General features: G+C 42.9%; 1 protein-coding gene across 11 annotated transcripts in view; it reads right to left on the bottom strand.

Annotated features, from left to right (window-relative positions):
* LOC146186578 (poly(rC)-binding protein 3-like) overlaps positions 1 to 16,773 on the bottom strand; it is a 364,017-nt gene that overhangs the window by 9,570 nt on the left and 337,674 nt on the right. For 7 of the 11 annotated variants that reach the window (XM_084607298.1, XM_084607291.1, XM_084607296.1 and 4 more), the window contains 4 exons: positions 16,088 to 16,265; positions 13,910 to 14,063; positions 10,861 to 10,980; positions 2,897 to 8,452 (listed from right to left, as the gene is read on the bottom strand). In XM_084607298.1, coding sequence (XP_084463424.1) covers positions 8,131 to 8,452; positions 10,861 to 10,980; positions 13,910 to 14,063; positions 16,088 to 16,265 — 774 coding nt within the window. In that variant the 3' untranslated portion in view covers positions 2,897 to 8,130. Of the gene's footprint in view, positions 1 to 570; positions 628 to 2,896; positions 8,453 to 10,860; positions 10,981 to 13,909; positions 14,064 to 16,087; positions 16,266 to 16,773 lie in introns of those variants that run through there. The other 4 variants (XM_084607303.1, XM_084607300.1, XM_084607302.1 and 1 more) reach the window with 4 other exon arrangements.

Here is a 16,773-nt window from a genome sequence, read left to right as displayed (position 1 = left end):
TCGTTTTCTGGACAAGAACTCAGCGATGATCCAAAATTTTTTTTTCCGCTCACTTACCCTCACGTGCCCATGCATAAACACACCCAAGCATAAATGCATACAGTGTCTGCATTATAGGGTTCAGCTGAGCACCAATGATGGCCATGTATAAATACACATCTCTGTCTGGTCCCTTGTATCTCTATGCCATATTTAGGTCATGATATTACAGGCAACTACAAACATTCCAGAAGCCTTGATATAATAAAAAATATGCAGGCCATAACTGCTGAGACTTAGGCATTGATATTAGTTGCTTGGAATATTTGGTTCTTCCTCTTGGTCACTTTCATAACCCTATCAAGGCCACATATCTTGGTCTGGCCACTGCCTCTTTTTTTCCTACATCTATACTTCTTCATTACTTCACTGCGTTCCATCTTGGGTGCCAGTCAACTGCTAACTCTTCGTTCATCTCATCATTTGCTCTGCCAAAGGATCACTACACAAAGACAGGCACATGGAGACTAATTTTGAAAATTGCTTGGATTTAACTGCACGCTAAGTAACATCAACAAATGAAATGCTTACTTCAGTGGAGCGACGGCCATGTTCTTCCAGAGCAAAGGTAGCTGAGCATTTTGAATGCTGCGGGACAGAAAAAGAGAAAGAACCATTTTGTATTCATTTGTGCGCTTGTCTGCACCCAGACAGTGAGCTTTACCAATGAGATAAAAAAAAAAAAAAGGGCCTGAAACATGAGAACCACAGTACAATGAAAAGAGAACAATGAGCAGCAAACAGTAGCTCACCATTTGAATATGCATCACCACACTTTCCATCCCTTGCCAACTCTCATCATTAACAGCAACTGATTTATGAAGGCTAAAATGAAAAAAAAAAAAAAAAAAAAAGAAACCCTTATCACAGCTGGATTTTAATTTTAGCTCATTGGAATGGCGCCCACTTGACACACACCCTCAGAAGTGCATATCCTGGGAAGTCACGGAGTCGTAGGTCCAGCAACCATGGAAGATCTTCAGCCATGGCCTTACAGAAATCTGTTTCTCTTAAGGCTGTGTGAACAGTACTTTTTGAAACCAAATCAGATACGAATAGCATAACTAAAAACCAAATAGGGTACTTAGTGAGCCAAATGGAATATGAATAAAATATTTGTACCAATAGCCATACTTGTAAAAATATTCACACTAATTGAAACAATTGTGTGAAATATTAAAGCCCCAGTGGTGACCCTACTTTACAGTGCTAGAAATTAAAAGCTCTAACTTCCGTAAGACACAACCTATATCTTCATTAAAATACCGCCCTCAAAATAAAACAGAGCACATGAACGAACAAAATTTCATTTCACAGCACACACTGCAAGCAGATGTGCAAGCTTTGGTGCATGTGGGAAGCCCACATGTTCAGCTTAACACTCTTGGTGTTCGCTTCATCAGCAGCCCAGACGAAAGAGAGCAATTTTTCCATGGGTCCGTGCTCAGTTTTATTTTGGGGCACTAATACATTAGCTCTCTGACAGTTGAGCTATATGTGGAGGAAAATTGCTCTTTGCCGTTGATGGCAAAAATAAGTAAACTTGAGCCACACCTCACAATACAAGAGAGAAATGGCGAGCATTATTCATACCTTGAAACTGTTATTTGAAAAGTCTAGAAAAAGAAATGATCTAATTTGTAATTTTGAACCTACATTACTTGATCCATTCGAATAATCAAACAGGAGGATATCTGACTCACTACTCGAAATTTTCTAATATTTGTCGGCCCATAGTTTTTTGGTTACTTCCGGGAACATGTTCCGTCACCGAGTAAGCACATACAATTAAAATCGCACTGTTTTCTACCTCTTGGGAGGCTTCCAAAAAGGCAAGTTAGCACAAGCACATTTCAAAAACCAATCCTTAGCACTCGCAACAGTGTTGCCCGCACATGGGAACACCCGCTGGAGATACAAGGCATCCAGTTTGCCCATGCGCCTCTAAAACATTACAGTATTTCGAGTATGCGACATCCTTCAGCACACGGAATTACGCAACAGATCTTTCAACCTAGATACTGCAGAAGCATCCCAGAAAAATTTACTACGCTTATGCAGTGCTGTTTAAAATGCAAAATTCAGTATCAAGCAGTGGGAATGTTCGTGAGGATACGTCCTATTCATGGACAACTGCTGTAGCATGACGTCGCCACCTTATCCCTGAGAAGTGCCACCAGAGGTTGGTGGCCCTCCTGTTTTGGTTTTTACTCTTGTCCGTGAATAAAATTTTACACGTGTTTCTGGGGGCGTCGTATGCCCGTACAGCTCTTGCTGTGCTTATTACTTTCCAGTTATATAAGGCAGCCCCAAACTATACCATGCAAAATACATGTGACACAGTTCACACTTCAAATTCCAGGAATTCCATTAGCCTTATGTTGAAAAAAAAATGTGGAAATCTGCAATGACTGCTTTATGTCGATAAAGTGCAGAAAACATGGACCGACAGTACACGGACAAGCGCTTTATGTTTGCTATGAATAATCGACTAGCCCCTGTCCACACTATTCCTTTAAGTAATTGAGGAGGAAAATGCAGGCACCATTTAGAAATATAAACCTAATACTGGGACACAGTCTTCAACTTAAGACAAACTAGATGCACTGCATCAAATGCCTGACCCTATCAACTGCTCGGTCTTAGTGCAACTTGATTTGCAGGTAGTTTGTACATAGAAATCAATATTTTCTGCTTTTATTCCCAGGTCTTCACACAAACATCCTAGCAGTTTGCGTTAACTGATTGGGCAAGATAACCATGGCCCAAGATTTTTACCAGCTGCTGTCATGATGCAGCCCCAGAAGACAGCAAGCTCCAATCCGAGGCACGTGCCACAGAGTGTGAAGCAAAGAAATGATGACATTGTACACGCTGTGATATTAGAGCATCTTTAATAATATGCTTCGGAAAATGATTATTCTACAATGGAAGGGTATGGTTTTCTTTGCCACCTTTTTTGGTGTTTTCATACGTCGAGTTCATGATCGGTGCAAATGTACTACAAGGATTGAGGCATACTTATAGTATCATCTCTGGTCCTAATGACAACAATGAGAACAAAAATAAACAAAGAGCAGAGGAAACAGAGAAGGCTCAAGATGTACAGCTACACTACATCAAGCTGCCTGCGACATACACCTGAAAAGCCCATCTGTGGTTTCATGCATTTCATTTGTTTTGTTTTTTTAAATGTAATCTTGCCACTCTGCAACAGGGCCTGAAAAACATGAAACACATGCTCATTATGAGCACATTATGCTTAATTTTAGGGGTGCGGGAATATTAGAAATTTCGAATACGAATCAAACATGTTTGTTATTCAATTTGCATTCATATTCGAAACACTGTGTAGCGAAGCATCCTCAAAACGTTACCGGACCGTCTTGTGAAGAAGGAACCTTCTCCTTTGTTAAGAAAGCCTTCCCCACAGAGTGTCTAAACTGATGCACTAGACAGAACAGGGCAAAAACATTGTTCTCACTTGGGTTTCATCTCAAACGTAGAAAACCATCATGCAGATGTTGAGATAAAACTACTGCGATGCAAAACGGTTTTCGGCAGTTTTTTTCAAGCCCATTCGATAATTCAAGCTATTGGTTAATTCGGACATTTTTTTCTGCTCCCTTGAAGGGCAAATTAATGAGTTTATTTATTCAGCAGCAATATGGAAGTTCCCCCTTGTTTCATGCAGGCCAGTTTGATACGGCTAAAACAAAACAAAAAACGCACACACCATTCTATAAGAAATGTACACTGAATTTCTGAGTAGGGTATACACTTCGGTGCAATTCTAGTTTCATTTTATTTACAAATAATATGTGAATTTTGAAATAAACAAGATGAACAATGTTTGCGATTTTCAATTTTTCATTCTTTTTTCAATGATCAGAAATTCGAAAGCATTTTGCCGTTATATTTGTATTCGAGGATTTCAATATTTGCGCACCCCTAGCTAATTTCTCAGCAACTGTGGAGAAATGTTAAAGAAAAATAAAAGTGAGAAGTAAGAAAGACACCTGCCAGACAAGAAAATTTGTCTTTTGTAAAGCAATGTCAAAAGGAACGGAACTAAAATGAGACGCGTGTGAGTGGTGCCAGAATATTCGTAAGCAAAAGTGACTTGATATAGAAGGCAATGATGCGAGAGCCCCTGAGGCTTTAAAAAAGGCAGGACAAGGACCACACTGCGTGAGTGGCCTTGTGCAGTGCATAACGCATATGCCAAGCAAATAAATATTGCACACACAGCATCTAAGCTGCCTGTTGGCTCTTACGCAGTCCACTCAACAACAGTGAGCACAGACGACCACCACAAGGCTTGTCAAGTCAATGTCACAAACAGCTTCTCGGGAAGATATGTTTTGCTGCATACAGTGATCATTTCACACGCCTACAGATTTACAAAACACTCAATTGACCGACCACATCACAAGTGAGCCACTTCCAGCCCAAATTCTGGAGAGGTGAGTTGTACAGACAGCACTTGAAGAGCAGTATGTGTTGCAGCTGCAACATACAGCGAGGTGGCCTCAAAATGCTCGAGAAATGTGCATCGAGGAACTGCTAGTGTATATGCTCTGACCAGTCCACATGCAAAAACTGAAGGTATGCAGTCTTCTTTTTTTTTTCTAGAAACGTTATTGTATATCAAATTTTAACTGAATCCCTCTTACTGTAACACTGTCATTGTGCCTCTTCATGGAATGATGAAAAGACTTGCACTTGAGTTCAGCCAACAGGAAATTCATGGTTTATATGGTACTGAGGAAAATGAAGACACTAGGAGATCTAAGTGTTGCATATAAGCTTGTGGGCTTTGTTTGCAAGTTGTAACTGCCAGCTCTAATAAAGCCTACAACTTAACCAACCCATAAACTAAGTGAACTCAGCGAAGAGTGACAATTTGTGCAAACACAAGTTTAAAAGGAAAAGATAAAAGCAAGCTAGAAGCTTCAGATGTAGTTCGCCACAGTACAAGTTTTGATTCCGTGAATCACTATGCCATCCTGCCGTAAGTCCAAGCCAGTACATATGAAAACCTTTATGACATCAGTAAGAAACAAGGCTTCTAAGACTGCTCGAAGTGACTCTCAAACAGAAATACTGAAAACGCTTCCCTTCCATCTTTGATAGGTTGTACCTAGTGTACAGAAAATGAAAATGGGACGAAGATAGGAGAGAGAGCCGGGACAAAAGAAAAGAGAGAGTGATGCATGCTATGTACACAATAATTATAAGGATAATAAAAGGACAGAATAGAGCTCCTCCAACGGCATGAAATACTACTCACATCAGAGTGTTGGGCAATTACCCTGATTTGCAATATCAAGACACAGTTAGGAGGACGCTGCACAAAAGATTCAACCGTACAGAGACATCGTCCACAGATGAGTGTGTAGGTTAGCTTAACACACCGAGATATCCGAGGCATGTGACTTAGAACATGGATATTATTACAGCTCTTGAACAGACTATGATACAACAAAGTTCCTCTTCTCCAGATATCAACAACAAGAATAAGACCAACACCTGCCACTAAAAAAAAAAAATGTTCATAAAAATGCACAACTCTGCTGCACTGAAAACTAGCACATGCATTTCGTGCCTAGAGGTCATATTAGGCCGAAAATAAAATCTGGACTAGCTAACACTTGTACCTCAAGAATAAAATAAAAAGGAAATCATCCCAGGTTTAACTTGATTGCCTCCTGCATCACACTGCTGGCAAAAAGAAAAAGAAGAGAGAGAGAGAGAGAAAAATATGTTGAAAATCTGTGGGTTCTCTGTTCCTGGCCATCATGTTTGCCACTTTTCTACAGCTGTGCGGCCACCAGAGATAATGCCTTGTCTCCAAAAACCATGCTGCTGATATGTCTACAGCACTGAATGCAAGTGCCCCAAAAGATCATCTACTTCAGAGTCATCTAACTGCAGCTACGTCACTATGTTGGTGGTCATAGTACAGTGTTTTGTCCCGTAAGCTTCGAGAATAAAGAATGGCACAATATATATGTATATATATATGTCTGGACATTCCCGAGTCCATGAGTGAAAAAAAAAAAAGAAAGAAAATGTCGAGCAAACAAAAATGCTAATGCCTTTTCTGGTTCAAACTATGGCAGCTGGTGCCACTGAGTCATTATTTTTCTTCATGGCAGCAAGAAAAATATAAAAAGAAAAAGATACATACTAAAACAAAAAAAAAAAAGGGTTAAAAGCACTAACCAGTCACGCAAATACATAGCAAAAGGAAAGCTTAAGCTGCAGGCAAATGCATTTTGCTTTCGTGCCTCAGTATAGGCTGGTCGCACAAGGACTACAATCAGCATAGTGTCATCATCCTCAACACCAGAATAAAAAGATCTTTGGTGAACAACAACAACATAAGAAACAAGCAATACTGAAATAATAAGAAAAATGCCACAGCCATTGCACGAGGAAAAACGACACCCTCTCCAGGCCACCTTCACGGAGGAGTCACCGGCCACCACACTTGTGCAGTGTGTATTCCCCACCAAAACACAACCACCACTCGCGACGGACTTCAAGCCAACAGTTCCCATCCACCACCAAGACAATATTTTCTTTTTGCCACACAGTCCTCTTGGCAACAATCTCTGTGCAAGCGTCAACAATGTATAATTCTCGTCGCATTGGTCACTCAGTATAGCACAGACAAAGTGACACCCCACTGCCAGGCCACTCAGTACTGCTTCACCCAACAGAAAACAAACAAACAAACAAACAAAAAAAAAAGGCTATGCTATGCATACTATGTTGATAAAAAAACACTATCTCCACCTTTGCCCTCATTTCTTTTGATGCAAACTCGCTCCCTTCTAATGCAACAACAGTGTTTTTCAGTTTCCCACACTATACTCCGTTTCATACATCAAGTGCAACACTGCCAAAGCTACAGCTCTTGTTTGCACTCTCCGTATCCGTGATAAAAAATAGTGCCTGCTCTTGACGAGAGGAAATAATAGTTATTTTGTCTGCAAGCTTAATACATCTTACATTTGCCATCAACTAAATAAAGAGCACCTTTTTTAGGGAGAAAGAATCAAATTTGGTGAATTTGTATGTTTTTTTATGCCGTTTTCGTTCGTGTCGCGTTTTCGCTGCCCCGCAACTTTGCCAGCTGTGCTACTAGATGGCGCTGGCTGTGCCCTCCATGCTGCACATCTCTTTTTGAGAAAATGGTTCTTCGGTGCACATTTTTTCTATAAGATCCGCACTGCGAAGATGTCTAGGCACGCGAAGCAAGTTATTGCAAACGTGTATGCTCAGAATACAGCCCGTTTCTGCAGGAACCACTCAGCCACAAAACGAGCGCATAGTGATGCGCCTCCTTTTCTTTTTCTTGCGGACTACTTGTGTAGCTTTCGCTGCGTTGCACCTGATGTATGAAATGGAGTATAGTAAATGTCAGTGTCTGCAAAACGGTGGCTCTCGGAGAGCAACAAAATGTGTGCTACAAAAAGTGACGTCTAGAGATGACTCCAACTTGATTCATTCACTATGACTCTTAAGTCAATAAAAAGCAGCCCCCGCCTACCCTTACCTATGCTGTGCCTCAGCTACTTGCTGCAATACACTAAGTGAAGCCAGCAAACGTCGCTAGCAGAAACAAAATACAGCTGCAAGGGCTCGACTAAGGCGAGGACTGATTAAAAACACTGCACCGACTTAAAATTCACTTCTAAAAAATACTGTCGGGGCACGTGATAAAGTCCTTAGGATCAATGTTTACTCCTTCCTGTCGGTCAAATGACCAAGATGTTCCTTGCTTCGCTGCCAAAGAAGCGAGAGATTGGGACAGAGGTATGCCAGAAGCAAGACTGTGCCGGGCAGTGGGGTGCATTTCCCTAGAGAGAGAAAAACCTCCCCGTAGGGCCCTTTACCTTCCACCATTGGCCTCATGTGCCTCACATTGTGTGTTCAGTGTCGAGAGAAGGGAGCAGGTCAAGAAGAAGAAGACGAGAAGGTGGACGCAGAGACGGGACAGAGAAGAAAAAAGACAACAGAAGGAAAACCGGGGTCAGGAGGAGGGAGACAGAGAGAGAGTGAGCTTTGCCCTTCTCTCTCTCAGTAAGGGGAGAACTTGTTTCGCTCAGACTTCTTGCTGCCATTATGGGAGGAGGCGGCGCTGGCGGCAGCGGCGGTGGTGGCGGCCGACGCGGAGGCCCGAATTTTGGCTGCAAGGCCCCCCTTTCGACCCTGGCCCGCCGCCGAGGAAAGGTTGTTGAGTTCGGTGGCCAGCAGGGCAAGCGGGGCAGCACTGGCGGGTTTCACCAGTTGGCTGAGCGGGATTGCCAGGGGGCTTGGAGGGGTGGGCGAGTTGGTGGGGGGCCCAGAGGCCGGGTGGGTCGAGCTCAGGTCAAGGGTCAGGTTCTTATGCAGTTCCATGCTGCAGAGATGGAAAGAAAAAAAAAAAAAGGAAGAAGAGGGGGGGGGGAAAGAAAAAGAACAAGAAGGGAAAGGAGTGGAAATGACGGTTCAGGACAGTGGGATCAGAAAACGAAGGGAAGGAAAAGGGGAAGCAGACAGGGCAGGAGGAGTGTAATAGAAGAACAAGAAACCATGGCAGAAAAAGGTGAATTGCCAAACAGACAAAAAAAGGAAGGAATAAAGCAGTTTTTTATTTCAGGAGCCAGAGCAATAGGAATACGAGTGGTCCAGGACGGGGCATTAATGAACCAACAAAAGGGGCGAGTTAAAAAAAGCAGAAATTAGCGAATTAAGTTTTAAGAGAGTTTAAAAAGAGGAGTGCAGTGATTGCATGGAGAAAGAGGAGGGTAGGGGGTAGGTAAGATGGGAAGAAAAAAAGGAGGAGTTTCTGGATTAGAGAAAAATCCGGATGGTCAAAAAATCATAAAAAGGATGACAAAAATAAAGTCTAACCAAATAAAAACTAATGGTGATGGCTGGCAGAACTCATGCATACACAGACACAAATGCATGGACATGTAGTGGTAATGAAAACAGGAAGGCAAGTTGAATATAATGGGGCCCATAAATTTCCTGATGCCAAGTGACCAAAGCTGGCACATTCAAGTATGCTTGCACTATTGGCACTAGAGATTACCACAGCGGTTGCCTCATCTACATCTTGACCAATACCAGCTAACGATGACGTAACATTCATTACATATGTGGAAATTTCGATACCAGTACTGAAAAAGGAAAGGGTCTTTTGCATTGCGACTTTCAAATGCTAATAAGCAATAGAGTATACTGATGAATAAGGATCCTAAGGAGAAAAGTTGTGTTTGTGAAACACATGGATAAATCTTCACTTCAGTGGTCCAATGATTTATATAACTATCTTATCAAGCCAGAAAGAGGATGTTGCAACTAGAAGGAGATGAAAATTTTCAGCCAAGGAACAGTAAAAAAATTGTACATAAGAACTGCAATTGTCGTAGATACATATTAATGAAATACTACTGCTACTCAATGCTACAGAACCTTTTTATAAGAGGACAATTAAATTTTTTTACCATTTCAGTTTGTGCATGAAGTGCTGGCTATAACACCGAGTGCCCTTACATGAACAGACCTCCCATACTTTTCCCAAGCAGACACTACGTAGAGATTAAAGCTGATATGTCTTTACGTTAAGTTGGCTTAACCTAAAATGGTTAAGAGAGACAATAAACTTAATTGCACAGCTCATAACATTCACAGTGAAGAGAAGCTTTTCTAGCCATAATGCACATGCACACACACACGCAAAATAAAGAAAAAGTGATTTCCTTAATGTGCCTGCTACAGCCTACGTGTTATTTCAATAGCAAAAAAGGCTCTCACTCTTATAATAAGGTTCCATTCTAAAGACATAGCTTGAAGGTGTACTTTCTAACACCACAGGAGAAGGCTATGCAGGGTGTAAGAGGGAAAAGGAGGTGGGAGGAAAAAAAAGAAGCAAACGAACATAATGTGTCATGGAAAAAGTAGTACTGCATAAAAAAAATAACTAAGTGTACACAAGCAAAAGGAGAAGGGAAAAATACAAAATAAACATACAAGAGGGCTTAGAAGCAAATGAGAAAAGGTGAAGCATGGGGATGTGCTTAGGGCGGGGGGGAAGGGAGAGCGGGGAGGGGAGGGGGTGAGGGGGTGGAGTGCCTACGGGTCTGGGAAACACTGAAGGAATCGAAGGGCTGCAAAAGGGGCCAGGAGTTGGAAGGGTTATGCCAAATGGGTAGGGGGTTGTGTGGATAAAAACCTGTTGCCATAGGATTGAGCCTACAGTGAGGCTGAAAGGGCAGTGGACAGGTAACTGTTGCAACGAGTAAGGCATAAACCGCTGCTTTATGCCTAAAGAGAAAGTCTGCACTCTCTCAACAATGAGGCACATGAAGCCAAATGGATTGTGGTAGTCCCTATTCGAATGTAAGCATTTAAGAAAGTCAGGTGATAGCACTGCTGTGACTGGAAGGGTAGAGACAGAGGCTGCTACAAAAAGAAGAAGGCAAGCAAGAAGGAGGCTTTGCAACCTAATGAAAAGATCACAATTACTCTCTTATGAGACTGGAAAAAAATTTTCCGGAGCATTAACAAATTTTTTTCGTAGAAAGAACTTTCAAATTAGTGCAGAGTTTACTAAAATGTCTCCGATGTATAAATAATCTGACTTGAGCTCGGAATCTATATTAGGACTCAACATCCCATCACTGTGACTAAACATCACAACAAACATTTTCTTGAGCTATGTGTTCAGTAACCTGGAAGTGCATTTTGCATAAGTAGGCCACAAATCACAGCTCCCTGAAATTGAACATGACCAAATGATGCTGTCATCCTCACACCCACCTTGTGTTGATGAGGTACTGCGCAAGGTTGATTGCTTCCGGCGTTCCTGAGATGGTGACTGTTCTGTCTTTGGACCCCTCTTCAGAGTTGGATATCTTTATTGTCGCCCCAGAAAGCTGCCTGCACACCCGAGAAAAAAAAAAAAAAATGTTCCACTCTTTTCAGTCACTTGATTACATTAAGCCTCTGTCTTCAGCAAAGCACCTTTCAGCTTTACCTCCAACAAGGAACTCAAAAATAGTTTCTTGAATTCCTTTTGTATCCTTTTGTACCTCCCTGATGTTTTCAAAGTCTCAATTGAACTTCTTTTGATCCATTTCTGTCACAATAAGTCATTATGTAAAGAAATCAAAATTTTTTTTTTAAGCATTTTAAACTGTTGATGCTCGGCCCAAACATTAGAGAGGTTTAATGCTGCTGAACCAAATATGGAGCGAAAGCTTTTGCTATGGGCGACCGAGCATTGCATTGAACACAACCAGCGTTTCGTTGAACGCATCGAAGTTCACCGGCGTTCTAGGCAGAATGCACTTTCATGCTCTGCACATGAGATGGTGACAGACGCTTTCCTGCTCCCCTCGCTCATCTTTCCGCGACAGCACGCAAATGCGCAGTGTGGAAACTACCTTTCTCCTCTCCAGACCGGCGAGTGCATTAGCTGGGGTGCCGCTATCATTATCCTCCTCTCTGTAGCGAACGCTGCAGCGCAACACCTGTGGAATGGCCCAACTGGTTGCCATGGTAACGGCGCATGTGCACTGCCGGTCTTTTTTCAGGCACCGCGAAATGCGCAAATGGTAGAACAGTGTGGCTTTCACTACAAAAGGCAAATGAAAGTCGACATTGACTAGAGTCACAACTACAATAAAACACTCCCTGCCATTTCTATTCAAGAAAATGCATTTTAATGTTTACTTTGCATGCATGACATTATGCACAAGATAGTTCAGGTTCTAGCGCACAACTTGCCTCTATGTCTGCGGAAACTGTGCCTTGCAGAGGCACGATTTGAAAGTGTTTAGGTCGCATCCACAACTGCAAATGCTATGCCTGAAGGGGACATAGCTTTCGTGACCAATTCTGCATGCTCCAACAGTGCCATTACCTATGAAGACTGAAGTGAGGAGGCTAATCCCACTTTTAACCACCACACGTGGTCTTTAGTCCTTATTTACAAGGTTCTAATCACGCGTAGAAAATAGGTGCTTGGTCAAATGGTCACAAACATTAGCCCTGCACACTGTTTTCGTTTGTTCAAAAAAGTGCGCACCTATTTATGGGCCCTGTAGGAATACTTAATACAGTATATGCCAGTATGCCGATGATACACATCGGATTGCTATGCACAAGGACTATCCAACAGCATTATTGTACGTTTAGCATGACTGCGAGCAAGTCTTGGAGTGTTTGAGCAATAACTTAACCACAGTGAACAATGCAAAAATGCAATTAGTATGTTTTCATAATTACATAAAGCCAATTTTTCTTCACCAACTGAACTGTGTACAATGTAAATGTTTTCCAATTATGCCCGTTTAAACGGTCAAATACCTAGGTGTAATCTTTGACTCAGACATGACCTGGAATAGCCACTTGGTTTTTTGTGTGTTCTGAACTATGGAAAGTCACTTGCTTGTTCTATTTTATTAAAACCCTTCGCCTTTTCTATAATAATAATCGGTTTTCAGGAAAGGAAAGGTGGAGTATATGTCACACTTGTTCTGTGGACACCTGAACCATGCCATAAGGAAAGGAAGGAAAGTGGGAATGCATAAGCAAATTATGTACGCCTTAGTTTACAGTGTTATGACATATGTTGCTTACAATTTTGCTCAGCCTTTTGGAGAAAGGTCAACTGTATACTAAAATCCACTCTTAAATCTGTAATGGATGGTATGCCACAAGATCAAGATCGCAATGTTTTTCATTTTTCACTGATGCCTGACTTAACCATCTGTTCATTGAAACTGTTTAGTTTAATTAAATCCGGACAAAAGAGTTTTGTATACCTTATGTTCCTATTCACGATCTTCGTACTCGCAATAGCCATGTGCTAACTCCGGCCGGGGTGACGCAGTGGTTAGGGCGCTCGACTACTGTGCCCAAGGATGCAGGATTGAATCCCACTCTTGGCGGCCGCTTTTCGGTGGAGGCAAAAAGCCAGGTGCCCATGTGCAGTGCAATGTCAGCACATGTTAAAGAACACCAGGTGGTCAAAATTTCCGGAGCTCTCCACAACGGCGTCTCTCATAGCCTGAGTTGCTTTGGAACGTCAAGTCCCAAAACCAAAACCAAAGCTCTATACTATCAAAAAACACGCATCAAATATGAAAAATGCCTTCGAGTGTGTTATGTGCCACAAGTCCTTAACCAACTAATTAAATAAATTTTTCTGCTTAACACTGTTAATACATTGAAATCATTCCTGGTTAAACAACGTTGTTAAATACTATTAACTTGCCAGTGCGATGTTACCTCTGTTACCATGTTATATGCAAGGCCAGCTTGAATTCCAAAAAGTATGGTATGCTCTACAATTTGGCACACTGCACTAGAGTGGCTGTGTTCCTGGACATTGTCTCGCTGCACAAATTTGAGTAGTACAACTAATGAAACTCATATGTGCCGAGAACTTTTGTCCTGGACACGCGAAATAGCAGCAGTGAATCACATGGGAGACGCACGGGAAATGGCAAGCACAAGAAAACGACAGTGCTCTTCAATGCAGGGAGCACGTATACACAAAAAAGTGCATCAAAACCTTGACTGAGATCTAAAATGACATCGCCACTAACTGGCGCTCTGATAGCAGGCTAGATACCCCCGATTATATGACTGCCACAGGGTGTATGTGTAATAATGTATTCAGCGAAGGATAAATTATTATATACACTCCGTAGTTCCAAAGTTGGCTTTCAACTCTGGCCGCAATGCCAAATTACGATAAGCCTAAAGGCAGAGCATTTGTCCCTGGCTGCTTCACAGTTTTGCATCACGTATTCTGCCACACTTGCTGCAGCAGATGCATTGTTTCCACCAGGATGCATACCTGATTTCATTGATTTTGGAGCCTCCCTTGCCGATGATGCACCCTATGAGGTCATTGGGGATGGTCATTTCGGTGGTGGTGGTGCTGGCGGTGGCAATGGCAGCAGCTGCAGTGTTGGGCCGCAAGTTGTTGGTGGTTGCCAGCGCTGCAAGCGCTGTCACAAAGCAGCACGCAAGTAAGCATGCCAGCAGAGCATGGACACTACACACGTAGCCCGCTCAAGCTCTATTGCATATTATTTCCTCCAATCTTCAGCATTTCAGCCCTGCCCTAAGATTTAAAAATAATTATCTCCTTGAGCTAAACTCTTATCCACAAAATAAATTTTGAATTTGTGCTCGTTTATAAGGTAATCGAGGAAGCAATCATCAACCAAAAGCTGTACGGCTTCCCAATGTAGCCACATGGTTGAAATCCAGTGAATGCTTATGACTCCCTTGACTGAAATCTACTTCACCTTAGGGGATTCCTTTAAACACACAGGTTCAGAGCAACACAACTTAGCCTTCAGTGCGTGGACAATGCACCTTCTTGTTCCAAGTATAGCTGAAGCAAGGAATATTTATTATTTCCAGACAAAATTATGTTTCTCAAGTTAGGGATGTAATGTTCACTCCAAGGTTTGTGATTTCACCTTAAAGAACATCAGTAAACAACCACATTTTGGAAACAAATTAGAGGTGGCTTCTCATAAGGGTAACACTTTGAACATGACGTTGTACATGCTGTACAGCACAATCCTGCAAGGCTGTAGCATTCTGGGGAGCAGTTTTATTCTACTGCACCAGTAAGCAAAGAAAAATTTGGGGCAGAGAGGTAAGTATTTTTCTACTAACAAACTAACGAATAAAAGCAACAGTACACCTGATGTCAGTCTAAGAACCAAGCAATATGGTCCGCCTCATGATATCTGTAAAAACATGGTTGTTCCAATGCCACTGTCTGCCTTAGAGAAGCCCTCAAATAGTGGTTTAAAAACAAGGTAGATATTACTAAAAGGCCTCATTCTTCTCCAATACAGGGGAAAAGCCACTGCCCTCAACTGTTGACATGTGGAGGAAGTTTAATGGATAGGTCAAGCTCAGGCATGACCATCAATTCCCATCACTATGTTGTCTAGACCATGGAATATAACTGCGAAGCCATTAAGCTAGTTTTTCAATGCGACTAAACTAGTTTTTACTGGTGCTTAGATGCGTGTGCCAGCAGGTCTTAAACTCAAGTAAAAGAAGTGCAGAAATGTTGAGCCCATCTTCATTCATATTTGCAAGCAATATGACAGCTCTGGACAAATATCAAAGCATTTACTTTGTGCTCTCGCATCCATTTCAATCTTCACAGTAGAAAGCATGATGGCATTGCGAGAAGAATAAAACTGATAAGCTCCAAAGTAATTGAGAAAGTGAATGACAGACTTGGTGTCGAGCGGCAATGCACGAATGCACACCATCAACCCAACAGATTCCCTTGTAGTGACCCTTTTTCATGTAGATTGTCATCCCTAAAGAAAGAAAATGCTGCAGTAGGCGCATACTTACCATCATTAGGCTGCAAAAAATTACAAGAATACAGCACCCAACAGTTAAAAGGAACATGTAGATCGAACACAACTGCCACATCATGCTTACTGGCACACAAAGAAATGTTATGATTTCTCGCTGTTTATGAACACAGCAGGAAATTGTCAGATAACTAAAGATGCAAGTGTTACAAAGGTTGTGCACCTGAAGGTAACTGCCCAGAGCTCATGTTATTTAGCTGCAATGCGAGAGCAGATGGTGGACTGTACCTTTTGCATCACAGGCAAGACAATCGACCTCATTGAAATTCACGTTTTTGTCTGCTTAGCCTTGAACATTGCAAAAAAGAAAATCTGCAAAGGGGCAACGCCCGCTATAAAGATTTCAAGTCTGCCATAGTACAAAAGAGCGTCAATGACTCCTGAAGCCACATTATCAATATAATGCCACCTTGGAAGTCCCCAACAGCCTGATATGTTGCAGCCATTAAAGGATGTGCTCTGCGCAGTGCAGAACAAATTCAGGACGGGCGCGCTGGCAACGCTGCGTCGCTGTGACGATGGGGGAGGAGCCGTGGGGTGCTTGGGAGAAGAGTCACACGGTGGCCGGCGGTGGAAAGGGTTGGTGGTGGGAGAGGGTTGGGTGCCTGCATTCTCACCTTGCGGGTTGATGGCCCCGACGCTGTGTCCTGGCAGCAGTGGGGCATGCTGCAGAGCCAGCTGGTGCAGTTTGGTCAGCTGCGGGGCGGGAACAAAGAAACACGAGGGGCACGACAGGTTGGTCGCCTGTTTGACGCCTGCCATATTGGAGGCGGTGGGGGCCGGCACTGAGCCCGGCTGCAGTCGAAGAAGGTAGAGGGAAAGAGAAGCCCACCATCACGGGGAAGAAGAAAAAAAGAAGGAAGGGGGACCGGGGAGCAGTCATTAATAAGGCGTCCACCTCACTTGGCTCTCGCGGCATCTCCTCCTCGCACACAGGGGGAAGGGGGGGAGGGAGGCCACCACGCGCCTCTTAGACCCCCTGGCTGGGGACGGCACGCGGGAGCCTGGAAACGAGGGGTCTACGGGCTACGTGTTACTCGGGCTCGCTGCTGAAAGGTCCCGAGCAGAGATACACAACGTGCGAGCAGACTCGTGAGCCACCTTCGAGTTCACGGGGGTGCCAGGCTACAAAGCTGGTGAGGCAACGGAGCCATGAGGGTAGTGACCACTGCCGAACTGTGGGTACATCACTAGAGCAAGTGATCAGAGGGTTCCATGTGTTTGCCAAAAAAAGCCTAGTCTAGAGGGCCTGATCTTGAAAACTTATGACATGTTGAACCTGATCAAAGTATGTTCTAAGCAC

Source organism: Amblyomma maculatum, chromosome 6 (assembly GCF_055883805.1).
Source record: "Amblyomma maculatum isolate TAMU_Amacu chromosome 6, ASM5588380v1, whole genome shotgun sequence".
NCBI lineage: Eukaryota > Metazoa > Arthropoda > Arachnida > Ixodida > Ixodidae > Amblyomma > Amblyomma maculatum.
This window is presented reverse-complemented; position numbering and strand designations above follow the sequence as displayed.